The sequence below is a fragment of the Eleutherodactylus coqui genome, chromosome 4 (genome assembly GCF_035609145.1).
Source record: "Eleutherodactylus coqui strain aEleCoq1 chromosome 4, aEleCoq1.hap1, whole genome shotgun sequence".
In the NCBI taxonomy this organism is placed as follows: Eukaryota; Metazoa; Chordata; class Amphibia; order Anura; family Eleutherodactylidae; genus Eleutherodactylus; species Eleutherodactylus coqui.
In genome coordinates, this window is record NC_089840.1 from 186,582,710 (window position 1) to 186,602,216 (window position 19,507).

The 19,507-nt window shown below is 44.0% G+C and overlaps 1 protein-coding gene across 1 annotated transcript in view; it reads left to right on the top strand.

Moving 5' to 3' along the window:
* GRID1 (glutamate ionotropic receptor delta type subunit 1) overlaps window positions 1–18,876 on the top strand; it is a 1,141,753-nt gene extending 1,122,877 nt beyond the window's left edge. Inside the window, exon 16 of the mRNA XM_066598745.1 lies at window positions 18,060–18,876. Coding sequence (XP_066454842.1) covers window positions 18,060–18,488 — 429 coding nt within the window. The 3' untranslated portion in view covers window positions 18,489–18,876. The remainder of the gene's footprint in view (window positions 1–18,059) is intronic.
* The last annotated feature ends 631 nt before the right edge of the window (window positions 18,877–19,507 follow it).

Sequence of the window (19,507 nt, forward strand, 5' to 3'; positions counted from 1 at the left end):
TTAGATGTCTGCTGTACAAAAAACAGTTTTTAAAATGACACAATTGCCAAAAAAATGAAAATTATAATTTTTTCCTTCCGCTTTGCTTAGATTTATTTAAAAACTGTGGGGTCAAAATATGCAGTACACCTCTAGATGAATTCATTAAGCGGTATAGTTTTTAAAATGGGGTCATTTGTGGAGGTTTCTAGAGATGAGCGAGCACCAAAATGCTCGGGTGCTCGTTACTCGGGACGAAATTATCGCGATGCTCGAGGGTTCGTTTCGAGTAACGAACCCCATTGAAGTCAATGGGCGACCCGAGCATTTTTGTATATCGCCGATGCTCGCTAAGGTTTTCATTTGTGAAAATTTGGGCAATTCAAGAAAGTGATGGGAACGACACAGCAACGGATAGGGCAGGCGAGGGGCTACATGTTGGGCTGCATCTTAAGTTCCCAGGTCCCACTATTAAGCCACAATAGCGGCAAGAGTGGCCCCCCCCCCTCCCAACAACTTTTACTTCTGAAAAGCCCTCATTAGCAATGCATACCTTAGCTAAGCACCACACTACCTCCAACAAAGCACAATCTCTGCCTGCATGACACTCCGCTGCCACTTCTCCTGGGTTACATGCTGCCCACCCCCCCCCCCCCCCCCGCACGACGCCGTGTCCACGGCGCACACCAAAGTGTCCCTGCGCAGCCTTCAGCTGCACTCATGCCACACCACCCTCATGTCTATTTATAAGGGCGTCTGCCATGAGGAGGAACCGCAGGCACACACTGCAGAGGGTTGGCACGGCTAGGCAGCGACCCTCTTTAAAAGGGGCGGGGAGATAGCCCACAATGCTGTACAGAGGCAATGAGAAAGATAATCCTGTTCCACCACCATCAGGAGCTGCACATGTGGGCATAGCAATGGGGAACCTATGTGCCACACACTATTCATTCTGTCAAGGTGTCTGCATGCCCCAGTCAGACCGCGGTTTTTTATAAATAGTCACAGGCAGGTACAACTCCGCAATGGGAATTCCGTGTGCACCCACAGCATGGGTGGCTCCCTGGAACCCACCGGCTGTACATAAATGTATCCCATTGCAGTGCCCATCACAGCTGAGGTATTGTCCGATTAAATGCAGGTGGTCTTCGGCCCACACTGCATGCCCCAGTCAGACTGGGGTTCTTTAGAAGTGTACACATGGAGTTACAACTCCGTGTGGACCCACAGCATGGGTGGGTGCCAGGAACCCACCGGCGGTACATAAATATATCCCATTGCATTGCCCATCACAGCTGAGGTAATGTCATGTTTAATGCAGGTGGTCTTCGGCCCACACTGCATGCCCCAGTCAGACTGGGGTTCTTTAGAAGTGTACACATGGAGTTACAACTCCGTGTGGACCCACAGCATGGGTGGGTGCCAGGAAGCCACCGGCGGTACATAAATATATCCCATTGCATTGCCCATCACAGCTGATGTAACGTCAGCTTTAATGTAGGTGGGCAAAAAATTAATTGGATTACACTGTAGGCGAGGGCCCCAAAAAATTGGTGTACCAACAGTACTAATGTACCTCAGAAAAATTGCCCATGCCCAACCAAGAGGGCAGGTGAAACCCATTAATCGCTTTGGTTAATGTGGCTTAATTGGTAACTAGGCCTGGAGGCAGCCCAGTTAAAATAAAAATTGGTTCAGGTGAAAGTTTCAACGCTTTAATGAGCATTGAAACGTATAAAAATTGTTTACAAAAATTATATGACTGAGCCTTGTGGGCCTAAGAAAAATTGCCCGTTCGGCGTGATTACGTGAGGTTTCAGGAGGAGGAGCAGGAGGAGGAGGATGAATAGAATACACAGATTGATGAAGCAAAAAGGTCCCCGTTTTTGATGGTGACAGAGAACGATGCTTCCATCCGCGGGTGCAGCCTATGTATTGCTTAGGTATCGCTGCTGTCCGCTGGTGGAGAAGAGAAGTCTGGGGAAATCCAGGCTTTGTTAATCTTGATGAGTGTAAGCCTGTCGGCACTGTCGGTTGACAGGCGGGTACGCTTATCCGTGATGATTCCCCCAGCCGCACTAAACACCCTCTCTGACAAGACGCTAGCCGCAGGACAAGCAAGCACCTCCAGGGCATACAGCGCGCGTTCAGGCCACGTGTCCAGCTTCGACACCCAGTAGTTGTAGGCGGCAGAGGCGTCACCGAGGACGGTCGTGCGATCGGCTACGTACTCCCTCACCATCCTTTTACAGTGCTCCCGCCAACTCAGCCTTGACTGGGGAGCGGTGACACAGTCTTGCTGGGGAGCCATAAAGCTGGCAAAGGCCTTGGAGAATGTTCCCCTGACTGCGCTGTACATGCTGCCTGATCTCTGCGCCTCCCCTGCTACCTGGCCCTCGGAACTGCATCTTCTGCCACTAGCGCTGTCGGATGGGAATGTTACCATCAGTTTGTCCGCCAGGGTCCTGTGGTATAGCATCACTCTCGAACCCCTTTCCTCTTCGGGTATGAGAGTGGAAAGGTTCTCCTTATACCGTGGATCGAGCAGTGTGTACACCCAGTAATCCGTAGTGGCCAGAATGCGTGTAACGCGAGGGTCTCGAGAAAGGCATCCTAACATGAAGTCAGCCATGTGTGCCAGGGTACCTGTATGCAACACATGGCTGTCCTCACTAGGAAGATCACTTTCAGGATCCTCCTCCTCCTCCTCCGGCCATACACTCTGAAAGGATGACAGGCAAGCAGCATGGGTACCCTCAGCAGTAGGCCAAGCTGTCTCTTCCCCCTCCTCCTCATGCTCCTCCCCCTCCTCCTCAACGCGCTGAGATATAGACATGAGGGTGCTATGACTATCCAGCAACATACTGTCTTCCCCCGCCTCCGTTTCCGAACGCAAAGCGTCTGCCTTTATGCTTTGCAGGGAACTTCTCAAGAGGCATAGCAGAGGAATGGTGACGCTAATGATTGCAGCATCCCCGCTCACCATCTGGGTAGACTCCTCAAAGTTTCCAAGGACCTGGCAGATGGCTGCCAACCAGGCCCACTCTTCTGTAAAGAATTGAGGAGGCTGACTCCCACTACGCCGCCCATGTTGGAGTTTGTATTCCACTATAGCTCTATGCTGCTCATAGAGTCTGGCCAACATGTGGAGCGTAGAGTTCCACCGTGTGGGCACGTCGCACAGCAGTCGGTGCACTGGCAGATTAAACCGATGTTGCAGGGTCCGCAGGGTGGCAGCGTCCGTCTTGGACTTGCGGAAATGTGCGCTGACCCGGCGCACCTTTCCGAGCAGGTATGACAAGTGTGGGTAGCTTTTCAGAAAGCGCTGAACCACCAAATTAAAGACATGGGCCATGCATGGCACGTGCGTGAGGCTGCCGAGCTGCAGAGCCGCCACCAGGTTACGGCCGTTGTCACACACGACCATGCCCGGTTGGAGGCTCAGAGGCGAAAGCCAGTGGTCGGTCTGCTCTGTCAGACCCTGCAGCAGTTCGTGGGCCGTGTGCCTCTTCTCTCCTAAGCTGAGTAGTTTCAGCACGGCCTGCTGACAATTGCCCACCGCTGTGCTGCCACGCCGCGCGACACCGACTGCTGGCGATGTGCTGCTGCTGCTGACACATCTTGATTGCGAGACAGAGGTTGCGTTGGAGGAGGAGGAGGAGGGTGGTTTAGTGGAGGAAGCATACACCGCCGCAGATACCAGCACCGAGCTGGGGCCCGCAATTCTGGGGGTGGGTAGGACGTGAGCGGTCCCAGGCTCTGACTCTGTCCCAGCCTCCACTAAATTCACCCAATGTGCCGTCAGGGAGATATAGTGGCCCTGCTGGCTGTGCTTGTCCACGTGTCCATTGTTAAGTGGACCTTGGCAGTAACCGCGTTGGTGAGGGCGCGTACAATGTTGCGGGAGACGTGGTCGTGCAGGGCTGGGACGGCACATCGGGAAAAGTAGTGGCGACTGGGAACCGAGTAGCGCGGGGCCGCCGCCGCCATCATGCTTTTGAAAGCCTCCATTTCCACAAGCCTATACGGCAGCATCTCCAGGCTGATCAATTTGGCTATGTGCACGTTTAACGCTTGAGCGTGCGGGTCATGGCGGCGTACTTGCGCTTGCGCTCAAACAGTTGCGCTAGCGACGTCTGGACGCTGCGCTGAGAGACATTGCTGGATGGGGCCGAGGACAGCGGAGGTGAGGGTGTGGGTGCAGGCCGGTAGGCACTTGTGCCTGTGACCTCAGAGGGGGGTTGGATCTCAGTGGCAGGTTGGGGCACAGGGGGAGAGGCAGTGGTGCAAACCGGAGGCGGTGAACGGCCTTCGTCCCACCTTGTGGGGTGCTTGGCCATCATATGCCTGCGCATGCTGGTGGTGGTGGCTCCCCAGCTGATCTTGGAGCGACAAAGGTTGCACACCACTGTTCGTCGGTCGTCAGGCGTCTCTGTGAAAAACTGCCACACCTTAGAGCACCTTGGCCTCTGCAGGGTGGCATGGCACGAGGGGGCGCTTTGGGAAACAGTTGGTGGATTATTCGGTCTGGCCCTGCCTCTACCCCTGGCCACCGCACTGGCTAGGCCTGTGCCCACACCCTGACTTGGGCCTCCGCGTCCTTGCCTGCGTCCACGTCCTCTAGGCCTACCCCTACCCCTCAGCATGCTGTATTACCAGTAGTGCAGAAACAGAACGCTTTAATTAAATGTGCCGCTTATTGGCCTGTGGTTGGAGGCTGACTTCGCTTACGGAACGCACAGCAGAGGCAGGAAAGAATTTTGCGCAAGCCTGCTGTAACACTTAGCTGGCTGCGTATGAATTAGGACAACTACCCCCAGCAGATACCCAGTACACTTGTGGACAGGAATACAGCGGTGATGTAAGAGGCAACACAGAAGCAGGAAAGAATTTTGCGCAAGCCTGCTGTAACAGTTAGCTGGCTGCGTATGAATTAGGACAACTACCCCCAGCAGAGACCCAGTACACTTGTGGACAGGAATACAGCGGTGATGTAAGAGGCAACACAGAGGCAGGAAAGAATTTTGCGCAAGCCTGCTGTAACACTTAGCTGGCTGCGTATGAATTAGGACAACTACCCCCAGCACAGACCCAGTACACTGAGGACGGTCACAGGCAGCCCAAATAGATTTTTTTTCCCAAATGTTTTTGGAAAGGCCCACTGCCCATATACACTAAATATGTCTTCTGTCCCTGCCTCACCACTACTAGCCCTGGACAATGTAAAATTACTGCAGGACGCAATGCTCTGCACGGCCGATATACAAAAAAAAAAAATGTGCAACACTGCAAAAATCAGCCTCCACACTACTACACACGGTTAGATGTGGCCCTAAGAAGGACCGTTGGGGTTCTTGAAGCCTAAAATAACTCCTAACGCTCTCCCTATAGCAGCTCCGGCACCAGCAGCACTGTCCCTGATCTCTGTCAGAATGCATCTGTGGCGAGCCGCGGGAGGGGCCGATTTATATACTCGGGTGACACCTGATCTCGCCAGCCACTCACTGCAGGGGGGTGGTATAGGGCTTGAACGTCGCAGGGGGAAGTTGTAATGCCTTCCCTGTCTTTCTATTGGCCAGAAAAGCGCACTAACGTCTCAGAGATGAAAGTGAAAGTAACTCGAACATCGCGTGGTACTCGTCTCGAGTAACGAGCATCTCGAACACGCTAATACTCGAACGAGTATCAAGCTCGGACGAGTACGTTCGCTCATCTCTAGAGGTTTCCCATTGTTTTAGCTTTTTAAGGGCCTAAAACACCTTCAAGTAAAATTTCTATTCTGAAAGCCACAGGCTGCTCCTTTTAATTTGGGCCCCGTTGTGCATCCAGACATAAGATTAGGGCCATAATGAGTATGTTTCTAAACACAGGACAAACAGGGGTATCCATTTTGGGGTGCTAATCTTCATTTTGATGTACACTGTAGAAAAAAACCTGTCTCTAAAATGGCGTATTTGCAAAAATATGACATTTTATTTGTTCTCCTCTAAATTGCATTAACTCCTGAAAGGAAAATGTGAAGCCAAATTAGTTATGACACCCCTCAGTGAATACATTAAGATATGTATTTTTTTAAAATATGGTCATTTGTGGGGGTATCTATCATTCTGATACCTATAAACCTTTGCAATCTTGGGCTGGTGTTCTTCAAAATGTTAATAATTCATGTTAAATTTTTATGTCTCTTAAATTGTTAAAAAAACTAAAGTTTTTTCAATGTGCTTCTAAAGTAAAGTAAACCGATGCAAATATATATACCATCAAAAATGTGTTCATTATATTTGCACATATTTGATATATTGCAGTGGAAAATTCTCATTCTAATTCTCTTTGAATTTTTCTTTTCTGCTCTTCCACAGTATATTCTCCATTTTTTTTCCACATCTGACACTTGTGCCTGAAGTGTTCAAATCTACTTTGACTGGTTCCTTTTAGTTTCTGCATCTTCCTCTAACTGCTTGAGCAACACATTTCTCACACCTTCAATTTTCTTCAGGTGTGCACTAAGGCCAAGCCTCTGGAATGTCTCTTCTTGCACCAGCTTCTGAGACTCTTGAACCTGGTCTTCCAATTCTACCTGCAGTCTGTTCAGCTTCTCAGGCAGCTTTCCCTGTAATGTTACCTTCAGTAATTTTACTTGTAGTTTTTGAGGTTGCATCTCTACTACATTTCTCTTGCATTCAGACTCATGATTGTCTTCCAATAGTTCTTTCACCTCATAGGTCAGCTCAGTACACTCACTTTTCAAAGTTTCTTTCACCTTTTCAGCTTGCTCTGTTTGGAGAGTTCCCCCATAACTAGAGCATGATTCTGTTTAAGCTTCTGGATTTGAGCTTAATTTTCTTCAACTTCCTCATCCAAACTGATCTGTAGCTGGGACAGCAGTATCTCATGCAGGTCTTCTTGGGCTTCTTTGAAGAACAGTATGTCTTTCAAGACCTTTGCTTGCTTCTTTGCCTGACTACAAGCTGCTTTCTTGATTTCCAGTTTTTCTTTGAGCTCAGTTGTTTGCAACTCCAGTTCAAAATTTCTCTTTCCTAACTGTATTTCCAACTCTGCAACTTGATCCTTCAAACCTGGAGTTTGATTACGTGCATCTGTAGACACTCTCTGTAACTTTCAACATGTCATCTCTAACTCTTGGGTTTTCATTTGCAGTTTCTTAGAGTCCTGTTCATACTGTGCAATCAGCTTCATCTCTAGCTACATTTCTGAGGTCTTATATCTCTTGATAGGCTTTTGAAAAATATCTCTGAAATTTATTTTTCTCACTTCTCAATTCCTTTAAGCCTTGTTCACACTGAATGCTTTTCTGTTCCAGCAACAACTTTTGAAAAGCTTCAGTTTTAGCTACTCTTTTAAGGCGTTCATTCTCCTTTAGGGCAGTTGCACTTTCTGCTTTCACCTGAGATACTTCTTTGAGAGCATCTCTTTCTCTCTGGAGTCTTTCTGTCTACTCCCCTTGAACATTTTATCAGCTTGCCTGATCAAATTTCCACTTTCTTTTACATTCTGGAGCTTAGGGACAACACTAACTACATCGTTTGTCTTATTATAAGCAGCCTTCCTTGCACTTATAGTATTACCTCCCACATGGGCATTGACTGAACGCTCTAGATAAACCTGTTCTGACACTGCCTTCCTTTTGGGAACAGCTCTACACTTTCTAGGTACATCATATATGGAAAAGATTTCACAATCCCCCCACACATATTTCAGGGTTAACTGAAACATTTTTCTGTACCATATAACCATCACTAAAGTCCTTAGACATTTCTGCATTAAATGTCCATTCATATGGGACAGTTTTCAGTAGGATATCCTGCACATAACCCACAGTCTTTTTCATGGTCTGGTTTTTCTCTTTTATTTGAGAAGTCAACCGCCCCATCTGCCTGAAGAACTCCTCCATAGTTCACTCCTCCACAGCAAAGTCAATCTCACAAAAAACAAATATATATGAACAGCAACAAGTCCACCAACTTGCTTTGACAATGTCCTTATCTGGACTTTTTGCTGCTCTCTGTGGCAACTGCACATTCAGCCTCCTGGATCTTTATATGCCTCTGACAGCACTGCTCACAGCTGGCATCCAGTCTACACGCATTGCTCTCTGCAACACTTTGTGCGCTAGTCTGTATTGTGGCAAGGGAGGGTGTTCTTGCCTGCAGATCGCCGACTTCTCTGTCAGTAAATGGGCACCACACATGCAGAAAATGCTCAGGTGATGTGAATTCTCTTTTAATCTGGCACCTGCCAGTATTTATTGCACACCACACAGAAATCTTGTACAGCATACACAGCATACCAATATCCACATTAACTGCACCCCACCTGGATGTGAGTTTAGGGTCACCTTCCTTGTTAAACTCGAGACTTTACAATACAGAATATGAGTCAAAGGTTGCCGTACCTGTCTGACTTTGGCCTTTGCTGGTCCGCCTTTGACCTCCAGCTTGTAGCACCTCAACTCTGCTACACTGTCACTTTCCCTGAGTATGACAGGAACCCAAACTTTTATGTAGCTTCCTACCACACCCATAAGCATTAATCCTCTCATTGCAGTACTGGAAGTCCTGTCTTCAGCCCTCTGCAGGCCCTTCCGTGTACTGCACTCCCACTATATATATATATATATATATATATATATATATATATATATATATCAGTGAGTCTCAAGCCATTGTAGCGCATACAGGCTTGCACTCTGTTTATTACAACTATTACAATTACAAGCATGTATATTGTGACCTGTAATACAGTGCAAAACACGGAACCATGTTATGCACCTCATTGCAGCTCAAAAAGGACTGTTTGAGGTTTCATTTTAATGCTTCTAGGGGAAAACTTAGTTCAAATTGTGAGCATCCTATATGAAAGAAACCTGCATATAGCACCATATTTTAATACAGTGAAATACATGACACATTGGAATGTAATATTATCATATTAATATCAATTTGGTATGGATTCCAAACATGCCCATGCACATACGGTCTTAGAATATTGCAAAACTGTGTTCCTCATTCACATCTAAATATTAAAAAATATACACAAATTTAATTAATTTGAAAAACCTTTACATTTCTAAAAACATTTTGTACTAGAAAATTTACAGAAAGTACATAATATGATATATGTTTAAATGAAGATTGTTCTTAGTGAAACAAACATGAAGTTAACTTCTGAGAAGTGAAAGAGATGTAGAGAGAGAGCAATCACTACTAAAACTAATATAGAGTGGATGGTTAAAAATAGTATTTTTTTCTGACCACAATCATGTACACTATACTTGGGTAGGTTCACAATATTAAAAATAAATTAGTATATTTCATACACGCTCAAGGGGTTAATAGTTAGAAATGATTTGCAGTACTTACTAGGAAGGAGGAGAATAAGGCCTTCCTCTACTTCTCCTTCACCCTCTTATTTTCGTCTTTGCCTCATTTCGATTAGAAGTAGCGGGAGGAGGGAGAAAAAAAAGCTTAGTAGCTCAGTGGCTAACACTATTGCTTTGTAGTACTGGGTTTCTAGGTGCACAGCTAATTATGAACCACATCTGCACAAAGTTTGTATGTTCTCTTTAAGTTTTTTATAATGCTTATTCTTCTCCATATTATCCTCCTCTGGAGAAGGGTGAAGAAAACAGTGGCTCATTTGTCAGCAGTGCTGTTTTGCGGTGCTGGAATACTAGGTTCACCTCTGACCAAGGGCAATATCTGGATGTTGGTTTTATGTTCTCTTATGTTTTTCTTCCTGTCCTCATTCTGTGAAGTCAAAAGGACAAGTGTGGTGATGCAGTTGTTGACACTACTACTTCACGGTGCTGCAGTTGTAGATTTAAATCTGACCATGGAAAAGAGGGATCTTTTTTATGTTCTCTTTATGTTTATCCATCCTGCTCTCCTCCTCCTCTGGAGCAGAACAGACATGTAGGTTGAAATCTGACTAAGTACCTCAGCACTAAAAGGCAAGAGAGCCAAGAACTGAGCCACATTCATGGAAAAGTGAACATACACACACTTTATTGAAGCTGATTTTTACTCCCATTGATTTCAATGGGAGTCACAATCTACCATTCTGATTCACAATAATGTTTATAAAATTGGGTCAAGTACCCAAATATTTCATTAGCACTCAACACTATTTGCCACCAATCAAATTATATTGTTCACTTAATGGTCACTTTTTTAGCATCAACTGTTTTTTGACAATTGGAGGTTCCCTGTATGGAAATTATCCATCTCAAGTCAAGTGAGCAAGGTTTTTGTGGATGACTTTCCTTGAGAATGCACATTATAATGAGAAAACTGAGTAATCTAAGTGACTTCATGAGATTAACTGGGCCAGTTTTTAAATAATTGCTAACCTTGTGGGGTATTCCTTTAAGACAATGTTAAGAGTATATCAAGAATGGTGTGATGAAGAAAAAAAAACATCCAGTGAAAGGGGATCCTGTGATCTAAAAAACTGGTTGGTGAAAGGGGTCAGAGCAGGATGTCAAGTATCATTCTGACAAACAGGAGGTGCATTGTTAAAGGGGTTGTCTCGCGAAAGCAAGTGGGGTTAAGCACTTCTGTATGGCCATATTAATGCACTTTGTAATATACATCGTGCATTAAATATGAGCCATACAGAAGTTATTTGCTTACCTTCCCTGCGCTGGCGTCCCCGTCTCCATGGCTCCGTCTAAGTTCAGCGTCTAATCGCCCGATTAGACGCGCTTGCGCAGAAGGGTCTTCTGCCTTCGGCTCGGTTCGGCAGCAGCGGCGTTCTGGCTCCGCCCCCTTGTACGCATCATCGCGTAGCTCCGCCCCATCACGTGTGCCGATTCCAGCCAATTAATATGGCCATACAGGAGTGCTTAACCCCACTTGCTTTCGCGAGACAACCCATTTAAGGCAATTTCAGTCACATATAATGCTGATGTTCTAACTAATACATCTGAAAACACAGCTCATATTTAATAACCACAATGACACTGAAACTAGTTATCTGTTGTTATAGCCTATCTGTGGTTCAGAGAAGAAGAAAGGCAAGACTTCGGTGGGCAAAAAAATACAAAAACATTGCCTGGTCATATGAATCCAAATTTTGGTTGCACCATGCTTATAGAAGCGGCAGTACGTATTTTGAGCAAGCAGCATAAATCTATGGACCCTTCCTGTCAGTTGTCAACAGTTCAGGCTAGTGGAGGTAGAATAATGGTGTGCGTAATGCTTTCCTGGCATACCTAGAGTCCTCTGATACTTGTGAATTTGCAACTTTTTGCTATTGTATGGTTTGTATTCAGCTTGTATAGTAATAAGTGTCTAGTAAAGGACCAGGGTCCAAGTGAAGTGGGGCTTTTCGAAATCACAGGCAAAATGAACCCTGGACAGGTGTGCATAGTGCTCTCATTTATGCAGCATTTCAGAATAAACAGAATAAAGTTTGACTCAGAACGAAGCTCGAAGTCAAAAAGGTAGCCCATCCTGGCCTTTCCCGACCTGGAGCATGTTGACTGACAGGTATCTCCACTTTTGCGTATAGAGAGATAGAGTGCTGTCAGTCAACAAGCTGTAAATACTGCACATTATTTACAATGCCAAGTATAAGAAATGTAAAAGTATAAGAAATGGGGTTGACATGAGCTACAGCAGTATATCTGAGATTGTTCATAATATAGAGGAGAAAAAAATTATCTCTAACTACAACCAAAACTCTCAGTCCACTAACTAAACTTTCAACGCTGAAGCTCTATTTGCATACCATATTACAACTGTTTGCTTTGATTTAGTGATAATGGCTTTCCTGACCCTTCCCTGTACAACAATGCTACTATCAGACTTGGCAAGAATCTAGCCACATTGCACCATTAACTGAACAATAACATCCTACTGTAGCATCTGGATCCCAGCTTTTCATCCAGCTGGCTCGTGTATCAGCCTTTGCAGCTCACAGTCATCATTAATGATTACTGACAATGTATTTTCCTCTCTACAGTAAGACAGGGTATAACAAATTGGGTTTCACATTTACTAGGTTGAGCACAGTCAGCTGGTAGAGACCTTGTAGGACTTGCTATAAATATAAACAACTGATTTCCGTAGATGACAATGCAAGCTGCTATAAAGTGGACATTTTATATGAAGTGAAAGCTGATATTTTATGTATTTTTAACAGCACAAATGTTTTATGCGGGTGTCATGGCCAATATCAGTGAAGCAGTAATTTTCTGAGTTGATTTCTGCTCTAGCTGAGAAAGCAGCCAGTGGTAACTCGCAATGCTGCTGTTTTACACATACAAGGAAAATGGATCTATCAGAATTATATTAACCAATGTCTATTATAGCATTTAATAACAAATATGTTAACTTTTTACAAAATGTTTTAAACAACGAGGGAAAGTCATTGAAAACATTGCAATATACAAAATTTAGCCAACAGTGTCCTTTTAACTCCTTGATTATGAATTTCTTTGGGCCTTACAGAAGCACAGATAATTATTTTCGCTTTTGTCATCCTCCCATTTCAAAAGCCATAACTTTTATTTTTCAATTAACATAGCCATATGAGGGTTTGTAATTTATATTGTATAAGTTACATTTTATAAACTCTTTCTAAAAGTTTTCTGAAAATTAAAGAACTGTTGTTATTTTCTTTTTACATTTCCATGTATTGTCATTTTATATATTTTTTTAATCTTTTTTCAGTCCTTTTATATCTCTTATTTTCCATGCCTTTTAAGGGCTCGGGCAGACGTGCGTTTTTTGAACGCATTTAGGTTCGTGAAAAAAAATGCAAAACGCATGCATCAAAAATTCATGTGACTGAAGTGGACGGTGCATTTTAAGGCCTCAGTCACACGGGCGCATCAGCACCCGTACACCAGCGCCGATGCGCCCGTGTGACTGACAGAAGACGGCCGTACCTGAAGACGGCCGTCTCTCTCCAGCGATGATCATAGAACATATGACCGGCAATGAAGCCGGTCACATGTTCTTCCTCCAGGGGCTGCAGAGAGACGGCCGTCTTCAGGTACGTCCATCTGCTGGTGTCAGTCACACGGCGCATCGGCACCGGAGCACGGATGCCGATGCGCTCGTGTGACTGAGCCATAAATGTGCACTTGTTGTGCGATCCCACAATGGAAAATTTGCACATAAAGTGAATAAAATTTGCACCTGCAAAACATGCAAATAAAATTCGCATCTGCAAAAAATCGGATAGCATTTTGCAATTTGCACACAATCCTAAAGTTTGCGCATATAGTGCGGCCCCATTGAAAGCAATGGGAGAGGATTGCTATCTGTAAAAGTTGTAGCAGGGGATTCCTTGGATGTGAAACCCCTGGACGCCATCACATCTAGGGGTTTCACCTTGTTGTCAATGGGGCCGGCGGCAGCATCGCTATCTCCTGCTGGGGCTGTGACAGCTGTAGCAGGGGATTCCTTGGAAGTGAAACCCTTGGATGCTGTAACACCCAGGGGTTTCACCTTGTGGTTAATTGGGCCAGCGACAGCAGCGCCGACTCCATTGAAAACATACAGAGAAGATTGCGATCCTTTGGCACAGCTGCGACAGCTGTGGCCAATTATTTTTTTCATTTCCACGGGGAGTTCCCTCATCGCTGAACACTGTGACAGTGCTGTCACAGTGTTCAGCGACAAGGGAACTCCCCACGAGATAAAGAATTCCCCTGCCACAGCTGTCACAACTGTGGCAAACGATTGCAGTATTCTCTGTATGTTGTCAATGGAGTCGGCGCTGCTGCCGCCGGCCGAATTAACCACAAGGTGAAACCCCTGGGTGTTACAGCATCCAAGGGTTTTCCATTCAGGAATCCCCTGTTGCAGTTGTCACAGCCGCAGCAAGGAAAAGCGATGGTACCACACTTTATGTGCAAATTTTGCTATCGTGTGACCGCACAACAAGTGTAAATTTAAAATGCGCTGGGCGATTCGGTCACGCAAAGTTTTGATGCATGCTTTTTTTGTTTTTTTCACACACCTAAATGCGTTAAACGCTTGTCTGACTGAGCCCTTACATTGCATTGCTTAACTTCTTCAAGTGAATCTGTCATCTTGTACGACATTGTTTACAGATAGCATTGTATATACATAGAGCTACTCTACTATTCTAGAGACAACAGCACAATATATATATATATATATATATATATATATATATATATATATATATTACTTTGTCATTTGACTAGTAGCAGCTATCTCAGAATATATACTCAGCAGCACCCTCAAAAGTCCAGCTAGCACTTATTACTTAGGATTCTTCATCAAGTGATAATGGGAATATATATTAAAAAATTTACGGTGTTTCCAAGAAGTTGATTCCTGTATTTGAGTAGCTCAATGTCAGGTTTATGGTGGCGTGAAATGAATTGAATCTTCCACTGAATTTTAATGGTTCATATTGGGAGCTAGTCAAGATGATTGCGATATCACCAATATAGTGGAAGTAGGCCAGTGATCTGATGGAGCAGGAAGCCAATATATAGATATATATAATTTATATATGTATATATTTAGCTGTAAAAGCTATTACATGTTCAGGGCTTAGTCACACGGGCGTTTTTTTGCCCGACTTGCAGATGCGCTTGCTATCTGCATAAATATATACCCAATGCTTTGCAATGGGATCAGTCACATGTCCGTTTTTTATGTGGATGTGCCGAAAATTATGTGACACAATGATTCGCAGAACGCATGTAATTGCGTTCTGCACAAATTGGTGTTCTTGTATGTGCGCTTAATGGGGCCGGTGGCAGCAGCGTCGTCCCCATTGAGAACATATACTAAAGATCGTTCTCCTCTGCCACAGCTGATATGAATGGGTGAGTGAGTGCTGCCTCTGATTGGCTGAGCACTGTGACCAATCAGAGGCAGCCCATTCAGCAGGTGGGGATTTTAAATCCCCACCTGCTGAATACTACAGAAAGCTGGACACGGCTGATCTCTGGCAGCTTCAAAAAGGTGAGTCTATATTTTTTAAAAAAATTTTTGGATGGTTTTCAGGGAAGGGCTTATATTTGAAGCCCTTCCGCGAAAATTAATACATCAATTGCCGGCAGCCCATTGCTTTCAATGGAGCCGACTGTATTGCCGGCTCCATTGAATTCAATGGGAGAACATCGTTCTCCTCTGCCACAGCTGTGGCACAGCTGTGGCAGAGGATAGCGGGCAGCGCTCTTTTTGAGGGTGAAACACCCGTGTGACTGAGCCCTTCGGGCTGATAAACGCTGCTAGCAGCGTTTTTTCAGCCATGACGCTGGCTTCGGTCACGTGATTTTTTCTGTGCATCAGCTTTGCGCACAAAAAAATTGCGCAAAAAAAACACCCGTGTGACTGAGCCCTCAAGATTACTTTATTTCTCTTACTGAGAAAGTCACATTCTGGAGATTGTGGCATGTTTGCCATTATACAGAAAATCCATTAGTTTAGAAAGAGTGTAAGGGCTCTTTTACAATGAACAATAATCATTTTGATTCTCACTGGCTTGTGGGAATTTGAACGATAGTTGACAGTGTAAATATCGGCAGCAACCTAATATCGAAGGATAACTCTTTCATCATTGTTCAGTTTCCGCAGGCATAAAAGTCTGACAATAATCCACCTGTGCAAATAAACGAGCATCACTGTAGGGAACCTACTGAGATAGTTAAAATTTAACTTTTATTAGGTATACTGTATACTTAAAATAATGACCCACTAAAAAAACACACACTAAACAAATAAAATTATTTCATAGAAGACTACCAGTTATATGTTGTTCTATCTATGATGATATAATTGTCCTTTGTTGGACTCTAGTGTAAAGGGGCCGTGTCGAGCTGTTTTTTGGTGATGATGATATATCAGTAACCTGTCATATCAAGCTACGACAGCTCCCCGCACCTGTACTGTGCAGGTCTATCTATTAAAGTGGCTCCAACCCACGAGCAAAAGCACTTGGAGATTGGTATTAGGGATATCTGTGCCAGTATTACAGATATAGGAGGGATCTGAATAAATCAGGTGTTCCCCGAAGGGTGCCTCCTAATAATCTTGTACACTGTACTAATACCTTAGTCAAAGACCAAATTAATTTCTCCAAATTCTGTGCACATATAGCTGGTGAGAAGAATTACAGCGCAGTATTAACTTGATATTTATTTAGGATCTGATGCCAGAAGTTAGCGCTGAAACTATGCTGAAAGGACTATGCTAACTGCAGTTGCACACTTGGTAAATGTGCCCCCCCCCCCCCAGGTGTCACTATCGGTGGGCCAAACAAACAAAGGAATTGCTGTCAAATATAAGGGCAACTATATGATCAGTTGTCTCTATATGACTAATCACAGTTATATCCGTGGTTAGTACATTACTGTCTACCGTGGACGCGTTTCTGCAGCGTTTTTAAAAATGGCTGCTTTATCAGGACAGTATATCAGAAAGAGCAACCTTTATTTTCGGTGCTCACTGATAGTGCTTAGCCAAGCAACCTTGATTTTTTTGTGCTTAGTGATAGTGCAATGATTGGGGCATAAAGCCCGGTATGACCGCTGGGCTCGCCGGCCCAGATAAAACTGACAGACCTGTGCAAATAAGCAGTCATTCCTCTATGAACAACTGCCTGTTTACTGGTAATAGAGGCAAGTGGCCAACACAATCCCTGGCTGCACCTCAATTTACTGAGCAATTATCGCTGGGAGGACTGTCAGCCATTAAAGCTCCCAACAGTAGTACTCAGTCACACGAGCATTTTTTTTGGCACAAATAGCCACACAACAGGATCGCTGCAGACATGTATTAAAATAGCATAAACAGGCAATGTTTCATGTGCAGAAGACCCAAGCTTCATGCGCATGAAAATTGACCATGCCATGGAGCAGCTGTGGTTTTAAAAGCGCAGCTGCTCCAGAAGGGGAGAGAGCAGAAGCCACACAGGGCTGCAGTATTTCCCCATAGCAAGGAGATAGAGGGGAGCTATAGGTTAATCCCCCATAGCTCCGCTCTCTCTCCCGGCTCTGGGGGATTAATCCATAGTCCCGTTCTCTCTCTCCCTGCTCTGGGGACCCCAGAGGGAAAACCCTATAGCACAGAAAGAGTGGGCAGGGCTATAGGGCTTCTCACATAGATTCCCAATAGCAAATATAGAGAGGGTGGGGCTAGAGAGGCATTGCTAAAGAGCGGATCCCTCTAGACCCACTCTTTCCTCACACACTCTAGGGGAAAGCCCTCTAATCCCGCCCCCTTTCTTTCCCCACTATACGGAAATTCCTTTGGGAGAGAGGTAAAAGGAGTAGCCTACTGCCCATCGCTCCTGGGGAATTGCCCACCAGTGTGGCTAGAGGAATTCCCCACTGCTTACAGCAAGACATTTAAATCATGCTGCCCAGAAGCACATTTTCATGTCCCACTGTAAATTCCTGTTAGTCCCAGAAGGAATTAAGGGAACCCACGGGAAGTACCCTCATCCCCACAGGGAATAGCAGGAGTCTAGGCAGCACATTTTAAATGTCCTGCTGTAAGCAGCGAGGAATCTTCGCTTCCTGCACAGGAGTTTTCATAGACTCCTGCTCCTATAGGAGTCAATGGAACCTCCTGCGCAGCTGGCACCAAAGGTAGGACATGTCCTATCTTTGGTGCACATCACAGAGCTACATATGACCTGCAGCATGTCCTATCTTTGTTAGGTGCGCACTGCTTCGCACGCCTAACATTTTCTCATGTGAGCGCCTCTATCTGAACCTATTGGTTCCTATTAGAAGTGCGTTCTAACAATTGCTCTTCTGACCGAGGCCTAAGAATTCATTTAATCTTCAGTGTTGCTGCAAGGAAATGAACCCATGCTGCAGGATTTTGCCACAGATCTATGAACAATAGTCGCAGCAGGACACCCTGAGATTAGTATTTTATTAAGGGACAGAGAATTTGTCCAAAGAAAATATTCCCTTTAATGTTTGATTCATGTTTATTTAATTGCATACTAATATTTTAATTTCATAGAAAAGTACAATAATATATTAATATTTATAATAATTACTTTTATAATGCATTTGTACCTATTGTTCTTATTAGTTTCTCTATTTTACTTAGGATAAGGAAGTCAATTTGGAGCAAGTACACAGACGTATGAACAGCCTTATTGATGAAGATATGGCTCATAAGCAAATCTCTACTGCATCGATTGAAATATCAGCATTGGAGATTGGTGGCATGGCATCAAGTCAAACCTTGGAGTCAGTACGGGAATACCAGAATACACAGCTTTCAGTCACTACCTTTTTACCTGAACAATCTGGTCATGGTGGTGGTAGGACACTTACTTCTGTTTCAAGCAGTAACTTACCCTTGCCCCTTAGCAGCTCAGCCACCATGCCCTCTATACAATGTAAACACAGATCACCAAATGGAGGACTATTTCGTCAAAGCCCTGTGAAAACACCCATGCCAATGTCATTCCAGACCATGCCAGGGGGACCCATTCCAGAAGCCATTGAGCCTTCTCATGGAACATCTATATAGTTAAACAAAACAAAAAAACCTGCAAAGCTTTTTAATACAACTAAAAACTCTTACATTTTTCTTGTATATATCTGTAAATAACAGCAGAATGAAGTGGGTTAAAAGTGTATTTTGAATATTCCCATTTTTTGAAGTCAGTAAAACAAACAAAAATGTATGAATGGCTTTGTAAATTTTGTTCTATCTGAATAAATCAGCAACTTACTTGTGACCCTTCTCAAGTGCCAAAGAAGACCTGTGACTGGGACAGAAGGCCGCCAGCCCTTCAACAAGTGTTTCATTTTGAGTTGAGTTCATTACTTGCTTAGACTATCACATTTTTTCAAATACGGTAGATCTCTATAGTCACTGCGTGGCATTTCATTTTAATATAGGCTGAAAAAAGTTTAGACCAAGCATTAATATACAAAAATACAGATTGTAGCTATGTTTTAAAAAAAATCAAAATGGAAAGTCAGTTAAATTATACCTGAAATATTTCTTCTAACAAGAAGCATCTGGGATTGAATCTCCACAAAAATTTCTAGGTTAAAGCACTGGTTTATTAAATTGTATTTTATGTGTATTGTGCTGTGTGGCCTTTTGATTTAACCTTTACAATTGGCAGGATCTATGATATCTTTGGTGGGAAATGGAGAGGTTAGAGGTGAGAAGAAAAATCTGTTGAGCGAAACCTGTAATCATCTTTTTGTGACACGTACAATAAAAGGTTGGTTTGTACCAATGATTTATAAATGGGAAAAAGTTAGTTGATGGAAAACAGTCTGTACTTCTATGTCTTGAGTCTAAAAGAATTTCCCCAATAGTAAAGAAATCCTGAGTTACTGCATATATTATCTCTGAAAATATAAAGTGTCTATTAATTATTTCCCGTTCTACTGCAGATCTAATAGGCTGTAGTAAAAATAGCTATAATTTGAGGACACTATAAAGAAAAATATGTTTCTAAAAAAATATTTAGTATTTACATTCATTGTGCATTTTTGGATATAACTATTTTACTATACAGTTACAAATTA